The 21,217-nt window shown below is 37.9% G+C and overlaps 3 protein-coding genes across 3 annotated transcripts; all 3 read right to left on the bottom strand.

Annotated features, from left to right (window-relative positions):
• Positions 1-34: 34 nt before the first annotated feature.
• LOC131783469 (thialysine N-epsilon-acetyltransferase) lies at positions 35-3,588 on the bottom strand. Its single transcript, XM_059100229.2, has 5 exons — positions 3,411-3,588; positions 3,239-3,293; positions 1,936-2,133; positions 1,005-1,045; positions 35-859 (listed from the first exon to the last, which is right to left on the bottom strand). The coding sequence occupies exons 1-5, from the start codon at positions 3,474-3,476 to the stop codon at positions 692-694; spliced, it is 528 nt and encodes a 175-aa protein (XP_058956212.2). The 5' UTR covers positions 3,477-3,588; the 3' UTR covers positions 35-691.
• Positions 3,589-8,004: 4,416 nt separating this feature from the next.
• On the bottom strand, positions 8,005-9,766 carry LOC131783472 (homeobox protein MIXL1-like). Its single transcript, XM_059100232.2, has 2 exons — positions 9,391-9,766; positions 8,005-8,561 (listed from the first exon to the last, which is right to left on the bottom strand). Exons 1-2 carry the CDS (start codon positions 9,764-9,766, stop codon positions 8,104-8,106), a joined length of 834 nt encoding a protein of 277 aa, XP_058956215.2. The 3' UTR covers positions 8,005-8,103.
• Positions 9,767-12,227: 2,461 nt separating this feature from the next.
• Positions 12,228-21,154, bottom strand: LOC131783451 (glutathione reductase, mitochondrial). The gene is made up of 14 exons (XM_059100209.2): positions 20,953-21,154; positions 18,863-18,889; positions 18,122-18,210; positions 17,889-17,958; positions 17,578-17,710; positions 17,143-17,197; positions 16,390-16,489; positions 16,197-16,283; positions 15,574-15,726; positions 15,315-15,356; positions 15,143-15,212; positions 14,452-14,583; positions 13,908-14,041; positions 12,228-13,440 (listed from the first exon to the last, which is right to left on the bottom strand). Exons 1-14 carry the CDS (start codon positions 21,109-21,111, stop codon positions 13,291-13,293), a joined length of 1,401 nt encoding a protein of 466 aa, XP_058956192.2. The 5' UTR covers positions 21,112-21,154; the 3' UTR covers positions 12,228-13,290.
• Between the last annotated feature and the right edge of the window lie 63 nt (positions 21,155-21,217).

Below are 21,217 nucleotides of genomic sequence, written 5' to 3'. Positions count from 1 at the left end.
TTTTTATGTTAAGGGCGCAAAAAACCGCCCTTTAAGATGAGAGGAACAGAGAGGAACTAATTTTTATGGTAGACATAGTGCGACTGACGTGAGCAAGATGTAAACAACTTTCTGATGATGCCGGGCAATTCACGCTGCGTTTGACTGACTTCTTGCTTTAAGACGAAACCGCGAGAATCGTGTTTTGATTTTAACTTGCAATAAAAGAGAAGTACTCCGCCTTTAATGGTATTTTGAAGATTCAATAAGAGCGATCAACTTTTTGTACCAACTTCGAAAAAAGTTGCGGGCGGTGTTTCATTATTTTTGTGCTCGAAAGCTTTCTTTCCAAATCACCCCTCTTAAAATATCCTGCAGTAGTATCTCCTCTCCCAAGGCCCCCCTTGCTGACTGATGATGATTCTGAGCAACTGCCCACCTACCCCTCCCCTAACCCAATGACAGTCAACTGATAACAACTTAGGGTTAATGTTTGGTTAAGGGAGGGGTAGGTACTCAGTTGCTCAGAAACTGTCATTGATCCAAATTTGTTAATTGTGTTGATGTAACAGGTAGTCTTTGTGTCATTAAATCTTCAATGGTCCAGAAGGAAACAGCTTTTTGTATGTAGTTGATTGATTCTTCAGTGTTCACTCATAATAATTCAGAATCTACCACCAGAGAATTTTACAAGCCTACTGGTATAGTTGTACTACAAAAGTTCCTTCCCAGCAAAATCCAGCAAACTTTGTCCAGTTAGGCGATACAGACGCCATTCATCTAAGCACACTGCTCCGAGCTTGTCATAGAAATCTCTTGCAATTTTGTTCCAGTAAAGAACACTCCAGTCAACCCTAGCACAACCCTTCTCAACAGCAATCTGAAATAAGGAAAAATAATTAGCAGTTTGTATCTTTACCACACTACACAGGTATCTCTTCGATCACCAAGATGTAAAGCTTAGCAACATGGCTCTCTAAAATTTACCAAAACAGGAAATTTGTAAAAAAAAAAATTCAACTTACTTTAGCCACTCTTCTCAACATCTCTTTTCCAATTCCTATTCCTGTCCAAAAGATCAAATTGAATATGTCTTTAGGTGCTAATTATCAAGTAACAAATGCTTCATGTGTACCCCTATAAGTGGTTTGAGCTCAGACTTGTATTTGTCATGGAAAAAAGAACAAAATTTGGAAATAAAAAAAAACAATGACAAAAATATGCAGCTATAATATGACACCCATCAACAATCCCTGATTTGACCTACTCGGGTCAACAGAGGAACAAGCCAACTGCTGCATCAGAGAACAGCACTTAAAAGTTCTCTAACCAAATTGCAGTGAGTCACTTATCTGGCAACCTGTGTTTGTCAATTATGTATTGACCCTTTAACTCCCAAGATCTGATTGTTAAATCTCCCCTCTGGCTGCTTCACATATCCTTAAAACTTAGTTATGAGAATTTGGTGTTAGATCAAGACAACAACTTCTACCTGATAAGTTTGAATATTCTCATTAGCTGTTTGCTGGATAATTTAGGGTTATTGAAGGGAGAAGTTTTATGTTTATCACTTCTGGGAGTTAAAGGGTTAAGCTGTATAACTTAATCAAATAGTAAGGGTGTTTATGGTCTTTCGCACATTAAAGGAAGATAAACATTTCATGGCTGGAAAATCACCTAATCTTTGTTTGTCTTCTCTCAGAGTATATTTAATTTTAAAAATTGTCTACACCTTCACCTTCACCTTGATGTAATTCAATTTAAAATAAGAAATTGATGGCTGGTAAGTACAGCTATGTGACCTATCAAGCAAAAATTTGAACAATGTGCTCTTTTCTTTCTTTCAAGAAAATTTACCACTCCAAAAATGGTGAACATTAAGAGACCCTGAGCATTATGCTTGGAATAAAAAAAATTATGCAAGTAACAGGGAATCAACTTGATCAAAGAGTTCACCTCTAAAAGCTGAGTCGACATAAAGGTCTTCCAAATAGAGAGATCGGCCTTCCCAGGTGGAATAAATGTTGAAAAATAATGCATAACCAACAGCCTTTTTCCTTGGTAAGCTGCAGTTTTTTTCTTCACTGGGGTTCACCTCTTCTGCTATCAGACAGCTGAACCATGGTGTTTCTCCAAATCCATCTCTCCGCATTTCTGCAAGATAGAAAAAATTTTGTAGCATGCTCAAAAACTCTTTATAACATAGCTAGTAAATTTTTCTAATCAAATTCAATTGTGCGAGCATGCTTCATATTCCTATTGTGCACACTCATGACGTCAGGAAACAAATCAAATCAGCAAACCATCAGGTTCATCGATATGAAGCACGTGGGAAGTTTGGAGAGCACTCAAGAAGCAACTCTTAGGCATCTTTTGTGTTCTCCAAACTTCCCACGTGCTTCATATCTTGATGAATGCAAGCTTACATATAAACCAATTGTTAATTGTTTCTATAACTAAGTTAGTGCAATTTGTGAAGTAATGATAGATCTGTTGTCTGCAGTGTGTGAATAATTTGTCACAAATCATTTGGTACTCTATTAGTCTTGAGAACTCAAAAAATAATCAGGAGAGAGTGCAACGGTGTCTGGCCTTGAAACCTTAATTCTTTCCTTGATGATTCTTAATTTCTTCAGATACATAACAAATCTCTTGTTTGACCAGATTGTAAAGTTTAGAGGGTCTCTTCACAACCCTTCACACTGAACATCAGTATGTATTTTCTCCCCACTATTTGCTATACATTTCCTCAGGTGTTGACAAGGAGAATTTGTTTAGAAATAAAGATCTTCTTTGTTTGATGATCATTTGCGTTTTTCTTGTTACACCAATGTTTGATTCAGGGCTAATATTTTTAGGAGAAATTTCATGCTGGTCAGTTTTAGAGGTGAAAGGGTTAAAAGTCCTGTAAAGCTTATTTTCATCAGATTATCATTTTGTAATAATTCCTAAGGGGAGGTCAGCAGAGGAGTCATAAGGGATCAGTTGGTGGGGAAGGGTGGATAAGTTTTTTTTGCTTTTGCAGCTTTTTTAACCTCTCAGTTACAGAGAAATCAAAGACTAGTATCTCATTTCTCCTTCATCTACCACTTCTGAATCAAACACTAAGGTCATGAGAATTAAGGAAATGATCACATACTAAACAAGCTCTTGATTGTTAAACAAATTCTCTTTCTCAGCGCCTTAGGAAATGAAGAAGGAATATGCATACTGATCACGTTTGAACGTGGAGAGTTTCTGTGCACGTTGTGGATCTTACCTTCCTCAGTAGGTTTAACTCTTGATTCTGGTTGCTTCTCAAATACAGCTAAGTCCTATGTAAGAAGAAGAATTTAACGTGCTCGTTCAAAAGCAAAATTATATTTATGTGTCCTGAAGAATCTCAGAATCTTAGCAACCCCAGCGCATCAAATTAACGATTATTTCTTTACCGTTATCATTCGCAAAATTTCTGGAACATCGTCCGCTGTCGCCATACGCACTTGCCATGTTTCCATTCTCGAACAGTCACAAATCACACCAAGAATGCTGAGAATACCAACTGTGCAAACTGAAAAACCTTATTGATCGTATGCAATATGCTTCCGTCTGTGCCTCTTCACTCGTAATTTCCGGTGAATATGTAACTCGTTCCCAGGTCTTTCTAGTGCAAAGATGGCCCTTCTCAACATTCCCCTTAACTTTTTATGTGAAGCATGATTGGGCGGGTTTTTTTTTCTCAAGAATCGTTATGATTTCTTCTTACATCGTGTTTTAAATTAGAAGATCTTTTCATTTTTTCATGAACTATTTCTTTTTTACTTGAGTGAATGAAGAGCTGAATTAGACGTGACTCATGAATCATTTTTTCTGCGTGATTATTTCCGGCCATTGGACTTTATATGGATCGATGGTTTGAATATTGTTCGTTATGCGTGAAAAGACCAAATATTTTCACTTGGCTGAGTTTTAAAAAGATGTATAAAGGACTTCTAGAACAGGGGGGACCATTAGAATTTTCCAAAATTTTAGGGGAGGATCAGGTAAATTTTATTGTGACACAACAAAAATCCCCGACCCCTCCTCCTCTCAGGCGGTATGCATTGAGTGGTCCCTTCGCGCAACTATTTATGGAAATTTCACGTCAGTAGTGACCCGTTCTCTCTATCGATTAATAAATTCGCGCTGGGAGAAAAGAAGTCGCACTTTTCTACGCCCTGAAAGCTGCTAAGCGTGCATATGGTTCAACGTGACGGAAAAACAGCTTTACGTCCAATGGCAAGCGAAATCGCTTGTGCCACTGGATATTTTGCATCTTGAAAAAAATTGGTGGCAATGTTGCATAATTTTTTTATGCGCTGCGCAACGTGATGGTTTGCAGCTTTCGCTAGCGCGCCTTGAATAAAATGTTAGTGTAATCTAGATGCATAACCTGTGCTAAGGTTTTCTTTACAACGTTCGAATTTGTACGGTGATTTCAGTATTGCTCGTGGTCAAGTCAAGCCGGGGATTTTTGAAAGAAGAATGGATTTCCAAGAATACGACGAGGAAATCATGAAAAGGTATTTTGCGTCAGCTTTTTTAACTGTTCGCTCGCAAGACTTGAACGGCGTACGGCCGAATTCAGCAGCCCCTGGACTTATCATATGATAGTAAAATATGGCGAGGCCGTTTGATTTCAGGGTATGATTGATTCGAAAGAGGACATAAAGGCCCGATTCGCGTTGAAAATCGAATACATTCACGTGCAAAGCTGTGTTTTTTCTTCTTACAGTCGCCTGACAAATTAAGATAGATTTTGTCTGCAGACAAACTGGAAAATATATCCTTTCTTTTAAAAATTCCAACTGGATTGATCGTTGAGTTTCCATACTTTTTTACTCGCTATACAAATTTAAATTACGGAATTTAACTTTGCTCAGTAACTCGCCTCAGATAATCTTTAATTGTGTGAAACTTTAAAGAATTTTTTCGATCAGATTTGTTTTAGACCAGTTTACTTGGTTGGCCATCATATTTGACAAACAGTTCGATCGGAACCCTTTTTTTACGATCAAAAAGAGCAATTCCATAGATTCATCTGTTACGGTATAATCTAACCGACAGAAAGAACACCATACCGCCTCGTATGACCTCAACTACTTTATTGAATAACTTGTAATGTTCTTACTAAGCAGCGATTCCTAAAGGCATTACAGTAATTATTCTCAATAAACTTATTGAAGCCCAGTACGAACTAGATCTTAGCTCACCACTAACACAATCTCACATGTCTCTACAAAGTTCCTTGAAATCTTCTATAGTGGCCCTCCCTCGGTATAGCATTCCAAATAGTCGGTCACTCACAACAATAAAAACAACAACGACGACTATTACTACTTCTACACGACTAAGTCCTTCCATACATTTCCAAATTATTCTAGAACATTTCAGAAGCTTACAAATCGACTATTGTAGTAGTATTGCATCATGACTACGTAAATACTATATTTTTTTTTCACTTTCTTATTAATTTATATTCAGTAATTTTTCTTATTCATTCGTTTTTCATTCATTTTCCTTTTTTCATTCGCAGATCTTTAAAATGCAGCGTGCGAAACACCGACAAAGAACGAAGATTGAACGCCAACATGATCGAGCGTAGGAGAATGCAGAACATTAATTTGGGGTTCACCAGTTTGAAAAGACTGCTTCCCCCAACAGAGAAAAAGCAAACAAAGGCAGCTATTTTGCAACAGGCAGTACAGCATATCCTTAGACTTCAGCGAACAGTGGTCCAAGTGAGGGAAAATAACAACATGCTACGAGAAAACTTGGCGGATGAAAGGAAGCAAAGTCTGTGCTGTAGAAGCCAGTTAGGAATTTTGCTAAGCGAGAAATATACTCGAGAGACTGACCAAGTCTTCTCTCATATGGCGCAGACAAAAGGACAAGTGCGAACTCCTCCGCATGAAGAACCAAGCGACAGTTCACCAAACCGCTGGCTTTGTTTGCCGTACGGCAACTCAGAAGCTAATTACAAAGGCCATTCGGCCGTTGATCTTCCAAGCAGCCACGATCCAAGAAGAAAGGAGCTTAATTCTGTGATGGAGAAGAAATGTGTAAATTCAGATGGAAAAATAGACCATGGAAGACGCTTGAACCACTTTGTACGGATGTCAAGACACGCAGCTCGTGGAGATGAATCTGCGCCTTCGAATCCAGAGGTCAGGGTTGGGTACTTCCCCTCGACACGTGACACTTCAGATGCAGGAACATCCGGTCACGGTCCCCGGGGGAACAATTTGCATTGCATTCTCGATGCAATAAATTTCATTGAAAAAAAGTAATTTTGTAAATTAACACATATCTTGCCATGGAGACCTTAAACAGGTCCGTGTAGAATTTCTGTAAAACACTTTCCTTGAACAAGGGTTCATTTTAAATAATTATCATGTTTGGGGAGAGTGGCTTCTCCGTGTGATATATGAGATTATTTAATAGTTTATTGGCAGGCCCAAGGTAACTGACTGTTTAAACTGTGCTAGATTATAAATATATTTGAGCTAATTTTAGGTACGTAACTCAATATTTGCATAATTTTCCACGCTGGGTGTGGTTATTAGAATTGTGCGCTGTAGATATTCGTTCCGTTTTGTCGTTTATTTCATTCATGTGTTTATTAAATGAGTGAACAATCGATCGAGGGTCTGGTCGACCTTGTTAATGACTTAGTGAAGTTGAAGTTTTGAGAATGTAAATTGGCGTAGGGGAGGAGAGGGTCTTAACACCCCAGGTGGGTGGAGTTGTTAAATGAAAGTGTCTGATATAAGGCTTTGAGATCCAGTGTGGATTATTGTGATATTGGAAATTTTCCTCGCCTCGCATTCGTAGACAAAATGTCATGAACACTAACAGGGTTAAATTGTGAGTATTATGTGTGTTTAGAGGCTGGCCTCTGTTTATAGCGGAATTGGATAATGTTGTAGCATCTTGGCTGGATCAAGGTTTATTTAGTTAGTATCTGGAATATTTATAAAGGTACCATTTATAAAATTTTCACGCTGGGCGTGGGTTGACGGAGTTATATTGATTAATTGATTGATTTATTTTTTTCCCTTTGTAGCTTATTACAATCATCGCCGTTTTTCTACTGCTGTTCTCTTAAAAAGTTATCACTATTTTTGCTATAGAATGACAAAAATTTTATGTAAGAAATGTAGAATGGCATCGGGTTAGTCGACTGGTTCGGCACTCTGAGAGGATAGGGTTGTAAAACCTAAGAGACTGGATTGAAGATTTCGTATGAAAAAGAAGAGTTATGGCAGGTCCAAACATAACATTAATAAATATTTATTATTACATCACGACTTTTCTCTGCTATGTGTATTTTCTCATTCATGACGTAAGCGATGCGTCAAGTTGAAAAGTTTTTAATCTGTGTGCAGGTTGCAAATCTCTACAGCATTTATGCAAAGTGGGAGCGACGCGAGTTATTTTATCAAATGTTTCCCGTGTGAATGGGAAGAATTAACAGATATAACTTCACAGAAAGTAGAAGATACCTGTTGTTTCACGTTTCAAAGGTGCAGTAATTTCACGATTCAGTCCCACAAGAAAGCTGCGAATTGTAATTTTGCGTTTCACGGGAAATAGCTTAAACGAGTGTCACGATTCACTTTTCTTTGGGCAATTCAATCGAAAGACGAGTAGGTCTCTATCCAGTCTCGTAATGAAATAACAAACTGTCTTTTTACAAAAAAACAAAACATTTTTCCATTTTTCAAAAGCGCGGGAAAACGCGGGCGACCAAGTCGTGATTGGGTTTAATTTTACATCTGATTGGTTGAGATAGTAGCGCGAGTTTTCTGGACCAATCACAGAGAGAAATAGAGCAAAAATAATTAAGGCATCACTTTCGACTCTTAAGTGCAAATTGCTCCAGAATGGAATGATTATTGCAACATTCACTGCCAGATACGACCTTGATATAATTAAAAACGACAAACAACACCCATCATTCAAGAGCTTAAAAAAAGTATAATTTTAATCGGGACTTACGACTAATCTGTGATAAGATTCGCGCGCTTCGCACGAATTGAATTCTTAAAATACCAAATTCATTTAAGCATCCTATTCATGTTGCGAAAATTTTTGTTCAAAAAGTTATTCTGTTTGAGGTCCACTAAAAGTGAAATTGTCAAATTCCCCACACGCATTGTCACTTGTATCGCTACTACTGTTTTGTCTTTGTTTTGGTCGCGCACCTTGAATTGGACTTTCACTCGGACTTTTTTCCTCGGCGTCATTTTTTTGGCCTTCACCGGTAATTTTTTGAGTGTCCTCAACGTATTTTTGGTATTTCTCAGGCTCAATTCTTTTCCGGTCTTTTGCGCGTCGATTTTGAAACCAAACTTGTATCCGGTCTTCTGTCAGTTTTGTAACTTTCTCCAGCTTTAGTCGTTCTTCTATGTGTGGGTATTTCATATCAGCGTACGCGGCTTCGAGAATCTCAAGTTGTTCTTTGGTGTAGTTTTTTCTTCTTCTCTTCGATTCTTGCTTCTCGTTGGCTGCACATTCAGGAGAACTTGTAGACGTAGTGGACAACCGCATCCTCTTTGGAGCTGCAACAGAAAGAAATTGAAATTTCCGTGAAAATGGACAAACGGCGTAGAGCCATCTTCAAAGTGGGTAAGGAAACCACATACGTTCCCAAGCCTTGGCTATCATATCATGCTAGAGCGCTTTCCGATTGAGATAAAATCACGATGGCCAATGAGGAGAAAGAAAAATACCTTTAAGAGCCAATGAAAACTCAATATATAAACAAGCAAACCACCTGAGGCGCGGGAGAACGCGGGTGACCGAGTCGTGATTGGTTTTAGTTTTACATCTGATTGGTTGAGTTGGCAGTGCGCGTTTTTTGGACCAATCACAGAGCGAAGTAGAGCATACCAATGAAATCTTGGATGACTTTCGACTCCCAATTGAAAATCGCGATAAATCGACAATTTCCAGCGCACTTCACGTATGACGCAAATTGCTCGTTTAGATGGTGAAAGCTCTTTTTTTTTCTTTTTTTAAATACTGTATTCTGCTATTCATACCTATGTGCATGTCTCTTAAAATGAGCGTTGTTTCTGCGCCCTCGCCCAAAATTTGTCAATTCTTCCTTGTAATTGCCTCAGTTAACCAATTATTTCCTCCCTGTTTTTGCCTTGGATTATATTTTATTCATGGAGGAAATTTACTGTGAAACGTTTCACTGCGTGTTGCGCGTTCTTGTTTTAAATAATCCGCAAAAAACTTGTGATAGAATTTAAACGAGTGGTGTTACGTCTCACTCAAAACCATGCGCGCTCAAAACATTCGTTTACGGTAAGTTGAAGTCTTTGCTTTGGCATTTATCAAGGTAAGGATGGGGAAAAAAAGCCACTCTTGGGGGACAGTCACCTGATTGAGTACTTTCACTGTCCACAACACCCTCCATAGATGCTCCGCGCTCCCTGGACAGCCCTACATAACACGAAGGCGAAGCCAACATCCCATAATACGCAACCGGCTGCGCTAATGGAAAATGGTAAGCCGCTGGCATGGGAGTGATATCATAGAGGGGTGAAAATGGAATTCTGTGACCAGCAAGAAAATGAACTTGAGCGGAACCAGGATTGAGTGCTGCGAAATCCAAGAAAGAGAGCTGATGGCGCGCTTGTTGAGCTTCTAAGAGAAAATATCGCATTCCACGCTTCATCGCTATCAGAATACTCGCCGCTTCTAAGACATCAGGTGTCAGATTGCTTGGCTTGATGGTATCTTGAGCATCGGTCATTCTCTGTATGTTTTCTTCGCCCTAAAAAAAAAATTAAGATTTCTGACAAGGCAGTCAACTTCGAATGGAATATTATACAAGATCCAACCAGAATTACCAGATCCCCAGGAAAAGGGTGAGGTTAATATCCTGAACCTCCTTACGGGAGAGGAGGGAAGGGGTTTTTTGTTCAATGGGAGGGGAGGGAGGAAGGGGTATTGAATGAATGGAGGACTTTATTTAAGTGTCAATAGTATCTAGCTTGAAGAAAACTAATTGGGGACACTGTTTACGCATAAAAATATACCTAAGCTACATAAAGTTAAAATTATTTACACTTCACTTCATAATGTATAGAATAGATAGATAAATAAATAGGTGAATGAAGTCTAAAAACTTAGTGAAATAAGCCTAGAATATATGAAATATAAAACTGTTTTGTTTTATGACAAAAGAACACGGTTTGAATAATTTTTTGCAAATAGGAAATGAATTTTAAAAAATACACATTTAAAACAATCGGCTCAGAGAAAAGCATACACCTTAAATTACTATTTCCTCGTATTCATACAGACTGAACTGAAATACCTTTGGAGATTTCTGAGTTTGCTCTAACCTGGATGTGCCCATGAAATTATCGAGAACGGCCTTAGTTTACTCTTTCCTAAGTGTATAAAATACTAAAGAATAAAACCAAGGGTTCTAAATTAATTGCAATTAATTCGCGTTGAATCAAAAACGGCACCAATTAAAAATATGTGGAAACAACAAAACAGATTCGTTTTTCTCTTCCAGAACGGTGATCGGTTTATGAACTGACATATTACAACGTTATGGAGATATTCTCTCAAAGCACAGTAAAATTAAGCATTCACAATCTCACATAAATTTAATCGTAGTTCAACAGAGTGTACAATTATTTCTGGGAAGTTTAGTGATTGATCAAAACCGTGAATAAGCGAACGCGAGAAATTAGCTTGCCTCGAAAATGCATTTTAGCAAAAGCATGAATGAAACTAAGGTGAGAGTGAATTAAAATGTTAGATGCTGATGGTCACAACATTTTTTCAACCGTCGCAGAATTTAAAATCGCCATTGATTTTGACGTATATACTAACTGTGACGCTTTGTAACGTTCAAATAAAACTGTAAAAGGATCAGTTTACAAATGGCGAATAAACATCTAACTGAAGGTGATTCGTGATTTTTTCAACGTTTGACTTACAAGAAAAGTAAAAAGATTTATTTCAGTAAACGACAGAAACGCACTCTCAAAGTAAATCGTCGATAAATGAGGATCGAATTTTCATTGAACAGTCGGCAATTAAGTTTTGGTTAATTAGAACCTCGCTTGAGTCGATCACGCGGCCAACTGATCGGTCATCTCAATAAGTTTAAAAAAGTAAAAAGGAACATACTAACTCGTTTTTATTTAAAACTAGATACAATTCGTTTATTTTAAGAATTCTGTCCCTTTGGCCGTTTTCATTGACTCAAGTCAGTTTTAAGCTAATCCTTGAGCTGTCAAGTGACTGTCGGACGCGATTTGTTGTTCTCTTAACAACCCTCGCGAAGAACTAAGAACCGATTAGCTTTTAAACAAGGTTTACCAGCTTAAAACTACTTATATTTGCATAAAATAGTTCTAGCTTAACCCTAACGACGATTCTTGTTTGTCTTTTCTGGTAAACAATTCTTCAAAGCCTCTTCTTGCATCAAACAAGTTAGAGGAAATATTTCGCGGGCTTTAATTATGATTTACTGAGAAATCTCGCGCTTGTAGGGAATCTACCTCAAATGTCTAACTAAACCATACCTTCAATTGTATAATCGTTAAAAGCTGATGCTTGCAAGAAACAGATCTCCCTTTTTTTGGCCGATCGTGGCCTAACCAACCAAGCTTTTCGCCATTCTAACTTTTCAAAACACGGTCTGACTTTGTGGTGAAGCTCGCGTCAGCTTCATCGCGTTCTCTGATTGGCTACGTATGCGTTAATTAAAATACTTGGTGCTTTAGAAGGGTTTTTTAGCTTGGGAATGTTTGAAGAGGAGAAAAAATCTCACGTACTTGAAAAATTTTCAGCAACATTTCTCCAAGTCAGTATCAAAATGTTTCACGGCTGAAATTCATGGCATTCAAAACCCATGCGTGGTCTTTTCAACTTATGCCTTTGTGTAAAGCGCCTAAGAGAGTCATCACTGAGATTGTTATGCTGGCGAGAACACTACTGGGCGGAGTCGAGATTTTGCAAAAATATAATTCCCTGACCTGTCACCAGCTCCTCACAAATTATTGTAATTTGACATACCTTACATAGATTAATGATCGAAGTTTATAACCCAGTGTGGTGCTGAGCTGAACGTACCCGGAGAAACAGAGCAAAAATAAATAAATAAATAAATAGAAGCAACCTGGGGAAGTCACTGCGTTTTAAGTCACATATATCAATGTTAACGCAAGTAATAGATCGGAACCGACAACTTTTTGGTCTTCACTTTCAATTTTATTGATAACCTAAGCGTTACATTATATTCTTAGCATTAGGTTCTGACCTAGTGGAAAAAGTTCTCTTTATGCCCTAATGTTTTTCCATGATAAAAGGAATATCATTATGACGGATATTGCTACGATATTACAATCATGAAAGAATATTTTGATTAAGATATTACAGGCAGGCCAATGCACAGCTCGCAATTCTATAATAAATTGAATTCTACACGGATTTTGATTAGTTCTTGGTTCTCATCTGTTGGAGGGCAGACGCATAGATGACGTTACCATTAATAACTTCAGTTTTGCTTCTTTATTATATAAAACAAATAGATTCCACGTTGCTGTGCGTATGTCCTGTGGTAGATCACATCAGTGACACACTTGGCTGCGCCCCGTGTGCCACGTTTTGTTCATACTACATATGAACGTCGTGTGTGATCTATTATTGCACAAACACACGGAAACGTGAAATCTATTTGATAAAATAAGTACGGGGACCGTTTCCCTATAAGAAACGTCAGAGATTGTGCATAGGCACGCGTTGTCATGGACATATAATAATGATGATGATGATGATGATGATGAAAATGATAATAACGACGACGAAAGTGAAGAAATTAAAGGCACAAACAATTGGTCAGATCTGGCTAATCAGATTGGTTCATTCATAAATGGTACATGTATTCAGTAATAAGTCAGAACTTTCCTATCAGATAACGTAATCACTAAACTACAACCACTATTCCGATGGATTTTTATTTTCAAATTTAAGGAAAAGTCTCTTTCGAAAGGCCTCTTTCCTACTATTCATTTTATGAAACTGGCCTGATCCAGGCGTTCAGTTGGTAAAAAGAGCGAATAGTAAACGGCGCGATGCAGGAGGTTTGGGTCGGGTGGCGACTCGACCCAAGCCTCCCTGTTTTTTTTTTTTTTCACTCCTCCGCTGTTATCGCGCTTCGCTTTACTAACCAAACGCTTGGAACACGCTCTTTTAATCTGATCAGTCTAATCAGTCAGTTCTGACAAATGGTAAGCACCCTAATTATTGTAATCAACGCATTGTGACCAACTCTTCGGACGATGTCGGATGGATCGCCACAGTTTCGTCAAAATCTTTTTTAGTTGCCCCCATCTTGACAGCAACGGAAAAACCTTGTAGCATCTCATCGCAGCCAATCCCAAGAATGTGAAGTCCAAGGATCTATGGAAAAAGAAATCTAAAACGTCAATCCAAAACACTCACTGAAATATCCGTTATACTTAACCTTTACAAACTAACATCAGTTTAAACGGTTAAGAATGTATGAAAGTCATATATTTGAACTGAGGATAAAGACGTGAATGAAAGTAATCCTCACAGTAATGTGCACTACCTAGGCAGTAGTGAAAATAAGGCCAGAAAAAAATTCAGGCCCGTACGGGATTTGAACCCACGACCTCTGTGTTAACTGTGCAGCTCTACCAACTGAGCTAACAAGCCAACTGGGAGCTGGTCATGATGTTGGTTCTAAATAAACCCGTGAAGTGATGAATAAACGGTTAAGAATATATGAAAGTCATATATTTGACCTGCGGATAAAGACGTGAATGTTTAAGCTTGGTGTGAATGAAGTAAGCTACTTCTGTTTAAAGGAATGCCAGACGATTGTAAGTTAGCTCTCTCCTAACCTTTTCTTCAGGCAGAAGACAAACAAGTTTCATCATTGTGCTGGTCTTTCGATGAGTAAGCGCATGATACATGTTGCTGAATGTAGACTTATAAACTTTTATTTTATCTTTTCCATATTTCTGTTCTGCCTCCTCTGAAGAAAAAGAAGACAATCAACTTCAGTTAGCCTTCTCGTTTCATTTGAGATTCAGCCGTCACTCTTTCCTAGCGGAGGTCTGTTACCAGATACCGTCTTCTGGAAATTCTCGTTGTTGTGCTTTCAACGAGTTCTATATCGCACTAAAAACTCTTGTTGATAAATTCCAACATTCGGAAAATTGTACTGCCTGCGCGCATGGTGCAATGAAGATGGCTTAAGTTGCTTCAATTGGCGATTCGCCGACTTCAACAAACGATTTTTTTTAGTCGTATACTTTGCGTCAAAGCGGCTTTTTCCTATGTTTTCATTTGAAATTTGCGCGGACAACTGCTGCGTTACCGGCTAAAAATTGATCCCCTTGCACATGCCCAACTATTGACCGCTGTGTTATAAATGGTAGTTACCCTGAGTTAACCCCACAGTTCCAATTGGTGGATGACTGAACACCACTGTTGGTATGTTGCTGTAATCCAGCTTCAGATTCGACTGACCATCAAACAATCTGTGGGCGAGTCTTCGCCCAGCTGCAATCGCCACTGAAATAGAAACATACAAAAATTTTAATAAAAAGTCTATAAAATACCAAGGGTTAATTTCTCCTGAATTATCACTAATTCTAAATTTCAGGTCTTTCTATATCTGTACCGCTATCATACTTGCACTTAACAAATCGTAACCTGAGTCACTTCTATTCCTGCCGACTCAAACGCAATATAAGTTTACCAAACGCCTACGAAAACGCGCACAAGAGCATTTTACTCCGATGGCTAACAACTGTCCAATAACCATAACCGTGCAAAAAAAGGGGGAAAAAACCGCAAAATTCCACACAAACTCTAACTTCGAGGTCGTATTTCAAGATGGTGCTAAATTTTGGCACCGCAAAGTTCAGAAAGATCGGAAAATCATCGGGAGTCTTAAGCAGTGTTCGAAAGTCCTTGGAAAGTCTTAGGTATTTGTTCGGAAGTCGTCGGGTTTGACGGAAATTCGGTATTTTGAATACTATAATCAGACTCATTTTGAATGCTATAATCATAACTCGTGAAAATCAGGCAGGTATACTATTCTGAGAGTGACAACTGTATATATCTTTACCTGGCGTGAGAAGTGCTTTCCCGCAAACATCTCCTAGTGCGTATACACCTGGCCGGGAAGTGTTTTGAAACTTTGCGGGAAAAAAAATCAAACCTTTAGAGATCTCGTACCAGTCAGGTTTAAGATACAAGCACAAGTGTCTTTTACGATTTTTTCATGATTACAAACAAACCTCATCAACTATTATATGTCCCTTGCTGTCGACATCTACTCCCTGAGAATGTCAAAAGTTTACAATTCTTATCAGTAAGCGTCTTTCGAACTAGTTTTAATGTAAGTATAGTGTTGTAGAGACAGTCTTGAACTGTTCTATCCAAATGGACAAAGATTCTCGCCAAAAATCCCCCTGACATATGGATGCCCCAACACACCTGTTGCTTAAGAGTATTTTCATCGCATTAAGGGTGCTGTATATGTGGTTGCTTACTTACCAGACCATCTATTCCAAGGGAGTCTGTGTTTGGAACTCTCCCAATTGCCAGTAAGACGCAGTCAAACCCGGACAGAGCCACCTTATCTTGCTTGTTTTTCAAGATGTGAATGGTCATCAGACCAGTTTCACTGTCTTTTGTGATCTCCTGAATCTAGAATGTGCGAAAATATTGAAAACCTTAACTGACAAATCCGAAAGCATTTTCCGAGACCCAATTACCTTGAAATCTTTAAATCAAAATAATTTAACACCAACAACAACAAAAACCATTCCTCATCTTCCTTGATTAAGTAATTTATTTTCAAATGGTGTCAGAGAGGGCACAAATCTTCAAAATTGTAAAAACTGTGAAAGCTTCGAATAAAATGGACAATTCAATGAATTTTTAGGCTGCAACTGATGATCTGATTGATATAATTTTGTTGAATAAAAATTCCTCCAATTAGCAAATCGACATTTCTTGAAAGATTGTTCGGGAGACCAGAATCAGACCAAAGATCACCCCCTGTAGCTGACAATAAGAGTTATTTTTAAATTTAAGAAAGTTTAAAAACTTATCAACAGAAGTTAGGTGTTGACCACTAAAGCCAGATTTAGGGTTTAACCTCATGTTTAACTTACTGAAGTGTGAGTTTGCAAGTCAATTCCAGCTTTCACCATTTCATTTGTTGCCCCTTCACTAAGCATAGAGTCAAATGTTCGCAGAACCTGTAATTAAAAATAATTTCACATACCCTCTAACTTGTTGAATTATTTTTTGCAAATAACACTATAAACTCCCAAAATTTGAAGAACTTTATACATGCCCTATTACCCTGTCATATCTTATGAGAGACGAAACTTTGGATCCAAGAGCATTGAGTATTCCTGCTAACTCAATGGCGATATACCCTGCTCCAACTACAGCAACTTTCCTGAAAAAAAAAAAAAAAAAAAATATATATATATATATATATATATAATAATATTATTTCTTACAAAATCAGTAAAAATGCTCGAGATGAGAGGAAGGAGATCCTTTAAACCCTGATATCATTACTCATATCCTCCATATTGTTTCCTTTACATTTCCCATATTACTAATGAGGAGAATGTGTCAAATGATCAAGTTCTTGTTTAGTTAACAATCAATTTCCATACTCTTGCAACCATTGTGATTCAATTAGCAGTGAATTTTACTAGAAGGAAAAATCAGATGCCAGTCACTCTTGGAAGTTAATAATGGTAAGATAGCCAAGGGGAATATAACTCAGTGGTGATTGAAAAAAAAAAAGGTCCTTGGCCAAGCAACACCTCTTGGTCAAGTATAGTCAAAATCAAGACTGTACAGATTTTTTCCATCCACAAATGAGCCCAATAGTCCATGTCACAAAATGCCCAAATGGTAGGTACATTTCGGTTGGTAGGCATGTTGCATACACTGTTCTACTGCATGGTCCAATTAAACAGATCATGCACACATTCTCTTAATGGAGAGAAAATTTGGCTGCTGATAACCAATCACACTCAAGAATTTTGTTAAAGTTTTGATTACTGCTAATCACAAAATTTTGATTCATACACTCACTTTGGTAGATCCTCTAAATCAAAGAAGCCATCACTGGTGATACCATACTCACAACCTGTTCAAAGATGATTGGAGGTAATCAGGAAATAATTTGAAATTTTTTTCATTAACTTAACAATACTAATTTATTAATTTAAAATTGTTATAAATTTTATGATGTTATTCACATACCAAATGAATGTTTGCCCTAACCTCCAGAGCTCACTAACTTACAGCTAGTATTATAAGTTTATTTTTTTAAAATAATTAACCTTACAAGATGATTAATTCATTACCACAGGGCTCAAGCCTCCACCCTTTCTGAAGTTGCCACCTGGCAACCTCAAGAGTGCAATTAAGTGGTTATTCATTTCAACAATAAAGTTGCATAACAAACTTACTTTTTGACATTCCTGTAAATTAGTGGGAATAAGTCAAAAAAATTTTTTGTCACACCTGGAAATGCTGGTACAGTTGGCCGCCCTCCAATCGCAATTAAAATGTGTTTACTGCTGTAAACAGCATCTCCAACTTTAACTTTGCCCTCTGGAGTGAACACAGCATGACCAGGAATATACTCCACATCATCCTACAAAATAAGGCAAGTTATAGCTAGCTACTAATTCAGTTAATCCATTTAAAGAAGAATTTATAATCATACATCTTGCTGATTGTCTGACGGATTGAATTTTGTCAATGACAAAAGTAAAAACTTAAAATTAACATGAAACACAAGAAAAGTAACACTAAAGCTGTCTTAAAATCACCTTTTTCAAGTTGTTCTCATAAATACCATTCAGTCTCTTGACGTAAGCATCTCTGGACTTCTTAACAGTCCTGTTATCAAGCATAATGAGCTAAATTATTTCCTGATAGCACAAAGATATTCTCATTTTCATTTAATTTAATAAATTTTGAGCAAGAAAGATGAAATCACAGTTAAATTAGATGTAGAGAAGTCTCACATAAAAATCTGATAATTGAATGCCATTGTACTTACGCCCAAGAGAAGTTATTTAGAGTAACATCAAAGCCATAATCAGCATGATCATGAATGTATTCTGCATGGACAGCTGTGTTAAACATAACCTAAAACCAGAAAATGCCTTTATGTGTCAGGACTAAAAGTATATGACAACACAAATTGTCTTCTTTTTCTCTCTCTTATTCAAAGGTTTAAATGATGCTTGCGCAAAATGTAGATTATGCAAGTTTGCTCACAGGAAGTCTGTCTAAATTGTGCAGTTTATATATTCATAAGTTTTAGGGGCTTAATGGCTGAAAATTACCAGAGCTGATCCACAGTTTCTGAAGATGCAAGTTCACTGCAGGCCACCCCCCCCCCCCTCCCTCCTTGCATTCCATCCTTTTCCTCTGAAAATATGGTGATACTTATATACTCCTCTCTGGGGAAGGGTAACATTAGGTAAGGGTGCCCTTTGTCCAATAGTAAAATACATTGTTCCTCCCACAACTTTAAGTTAGATCTTTAGATCTGAGTAGTCCAGTGAACTGATAATTGGGCATGGCAATCTTTCCCCTTAGAGTTAACCTAGTCTACACAGACTTAATTTAAACTTCAGTAGACCCCTGTTATTGCAAATTTTATTTCAGTCATTTCTTTATGCGTTTCACCCGGGGGCTGGCTCTTGTCTGCAATGGCCAGGTGTCCATAATAGAGAGGTGTCTGCAGGACAAGAGTCAACTGTAACAGAAAAGTATGTAAGAGAGTGGAACTGACCTTCTTAGGGACACAGCCAACATTGACCTAGCAAAGTGAAAACAGGAGGAAGGTTACTTATCCTGTATTGCCATGTTACCCTGCATTAATATGCAACACCTGCATTAATATGCAACACCTGTATCAATACTTGTGGGATTGATTCTCTATCTCAATTTTCCCTTCAACCCTGAAGAATGACCAGCATCTAATTTCTCCTTGCAATATCCCCCCTGAAATATCCATTAAGGGACTTGTCAGAAATTAGCAGGGGGGGAGGGGGGTGGGAATTTTAAATTTGGGTTTGGAAATTAGGTGACCCATCCCTGCAATGGGAGTGAAATTTGCTAACCCTCCCCTTGAGCTTGGCCTAAAATATCATGACCCTCCCCCTCTTGTATAAATGATAAAATCTAGTTCTTGCAATACACTAGGGTGCGTCAGTATTATGAAAACTCAAAATATATTTCTAATCTGTTCTTTGTCATGCTACATACATACATACATTTTCGATGATAGCATTAAGAGTCTGACTGATCACTTGACTCTCCTATTTCTCCCAATACAAAGTCTTCATCACTAGAACAAGTGGGTAATGCCTCATCCCCTTCATCTACCTCACATTCATCATGATCATCCACCTCTTCCAAATAAAGAACTTCCTTTTTCTTCTGTGGGTGAACCTCTACATGATCACGGGCATATATTTGCATGACCCTCCCCCTTTTAACTGCCCATTTTTCATGACCCCTCCCTTTTCTGAGGCTCAAAAGTTGTGACCCCCCCTCTGTTTCCACCCCCCCTCCCCCCCTGCTAATTTCTGACAAGTCCCTTAGGTCGCGAGAAGAGAGGAAATGATCATTAACTAAAGAAACTCTTGATTGTTCAACAAATTCTCCTCATCAGCACCTCAGGAAATATAGAGAGAACAGTATGGAGAATATGCACATTGATGGTAGGGTGTACAGGGTTAACCTAAGTTTTTTTTAATTTTGCAGGGAAGGGTATGGTGTTCTCCTTTTCAGGTGCTAATCTAAAAATAATTTATCACCTCTGGAACCTTGCATCACCACCTTAAATTCTTTGGAATTTCTTGAAAATTCAGTGAGTAAAAGGATTGCTCTACCAGTTTGAAAATTTCTTTTACCTGTTGTGCTTAAAATAATGGAGAACACTGGGGGAGTTTCTTAAGCTTAATTTCCATTGATTTCTTTAGCTGGGTGTTTGTCTTTGCCTCCACACAAGGAACTTGGATTCATCTCTCACACAGCTATAAGTTATTTCATGAGAACAAGACTTTCTACGTATTTGAGGCTATGAATATGCATGATGAAATTTTTTCTGATCCAAGAGCAAATGTTTAAGAAACTTTGATTTGGTTACCAGAGAGAAAAAGTTCTGAAACCTTTTTCTGAAAAATCATCTGTTATATTAAATTGAGTACATGCCTTTTATTAACTATAATAATAGCCCACTTAAGGCCCCTCTCATCTTTGGATCACTTGACATTTTGAAAGTAATAATGACTGTGCAATTTTAAAATAAATTTTCTTCTCCATGGTATTGTGTGATTAAAATTAAATTAATTTGACTTATTGAAATTACCAATTAGTTTATGACTAGAGCTGAGGTTGTTAGTAATTATTTCGGCAAAGCGTGATCAGTTTCGCGGAAAGAATAGCTTTTTTGAAAAGTCTATGCATTTATGTGACTAGTCATATACGTCATATGACTATATGGCAACAGTTTTGCTAAGGTATGCATGTAAAATTCTAACCGGAATGAAATTTTCAAGATTGAAAAAGACGGCTGGATAACGAGGATCTAACACTAGGTGCACGCAACGACTTCACATCTTGCCATTATTATGTTAAATTTGTTGTGTTGTTTGAAATACAAGAAGACAAATTGTGTACAGTCATGCTGGTGGAGCTATTTTGCTGTGCCCGATTGCAAAAACCATCAGTGGTACCAGCAAAGAACATCTGCTGATTAATTGCTTTTGGGTCAAGAGACAAGGGCCAATAAACAAAGCATAGCTGTAGACCCAACCCAAAAGGACTTAGTTAATCCTAGTTAAGCTAATCCTTGCTAAAATCAAGAAAACTCACACAAGTTCCACCGAGTCTTCCATGTTCGATCACAGCAGCTTTTGCTCCGAGTGAAGCAGCTCTTCTCGCACTAGCGAGACCTCCAGATCCACCACCGATTGCAATGTAATCAAAGGTTTTCACTGTTTGAGACATCATGAACCGAAAACACAACCTCATTTGAATTAAAAAGTAATATGGTGAGGTCACGGCGATAAGCAAATTTGTTTGTGACCGAACTTCTCTCCAGTTCCTCTCGCTGGTACCGACTCAGAGAGGACTGGAA

The sequence above is a fragment of the Pocillopora verrucosa genome, chromosome 6 (assembly GCF_036669915.1).
Source record: "Pocillopora verrucosa isolate sample1 chromosome 6, ASM3666991v2, whole genome shotgun sequence".
NCBI lineage: Eukaryota > Metazoa > Cnidaria > Anthozoa > Scleractinia > Pocilloporidae > Pocillopora > Pocillopora verrucosa.
This window is presented reverse-complemented; position numbering and strand designations above follow the sequence as displayed.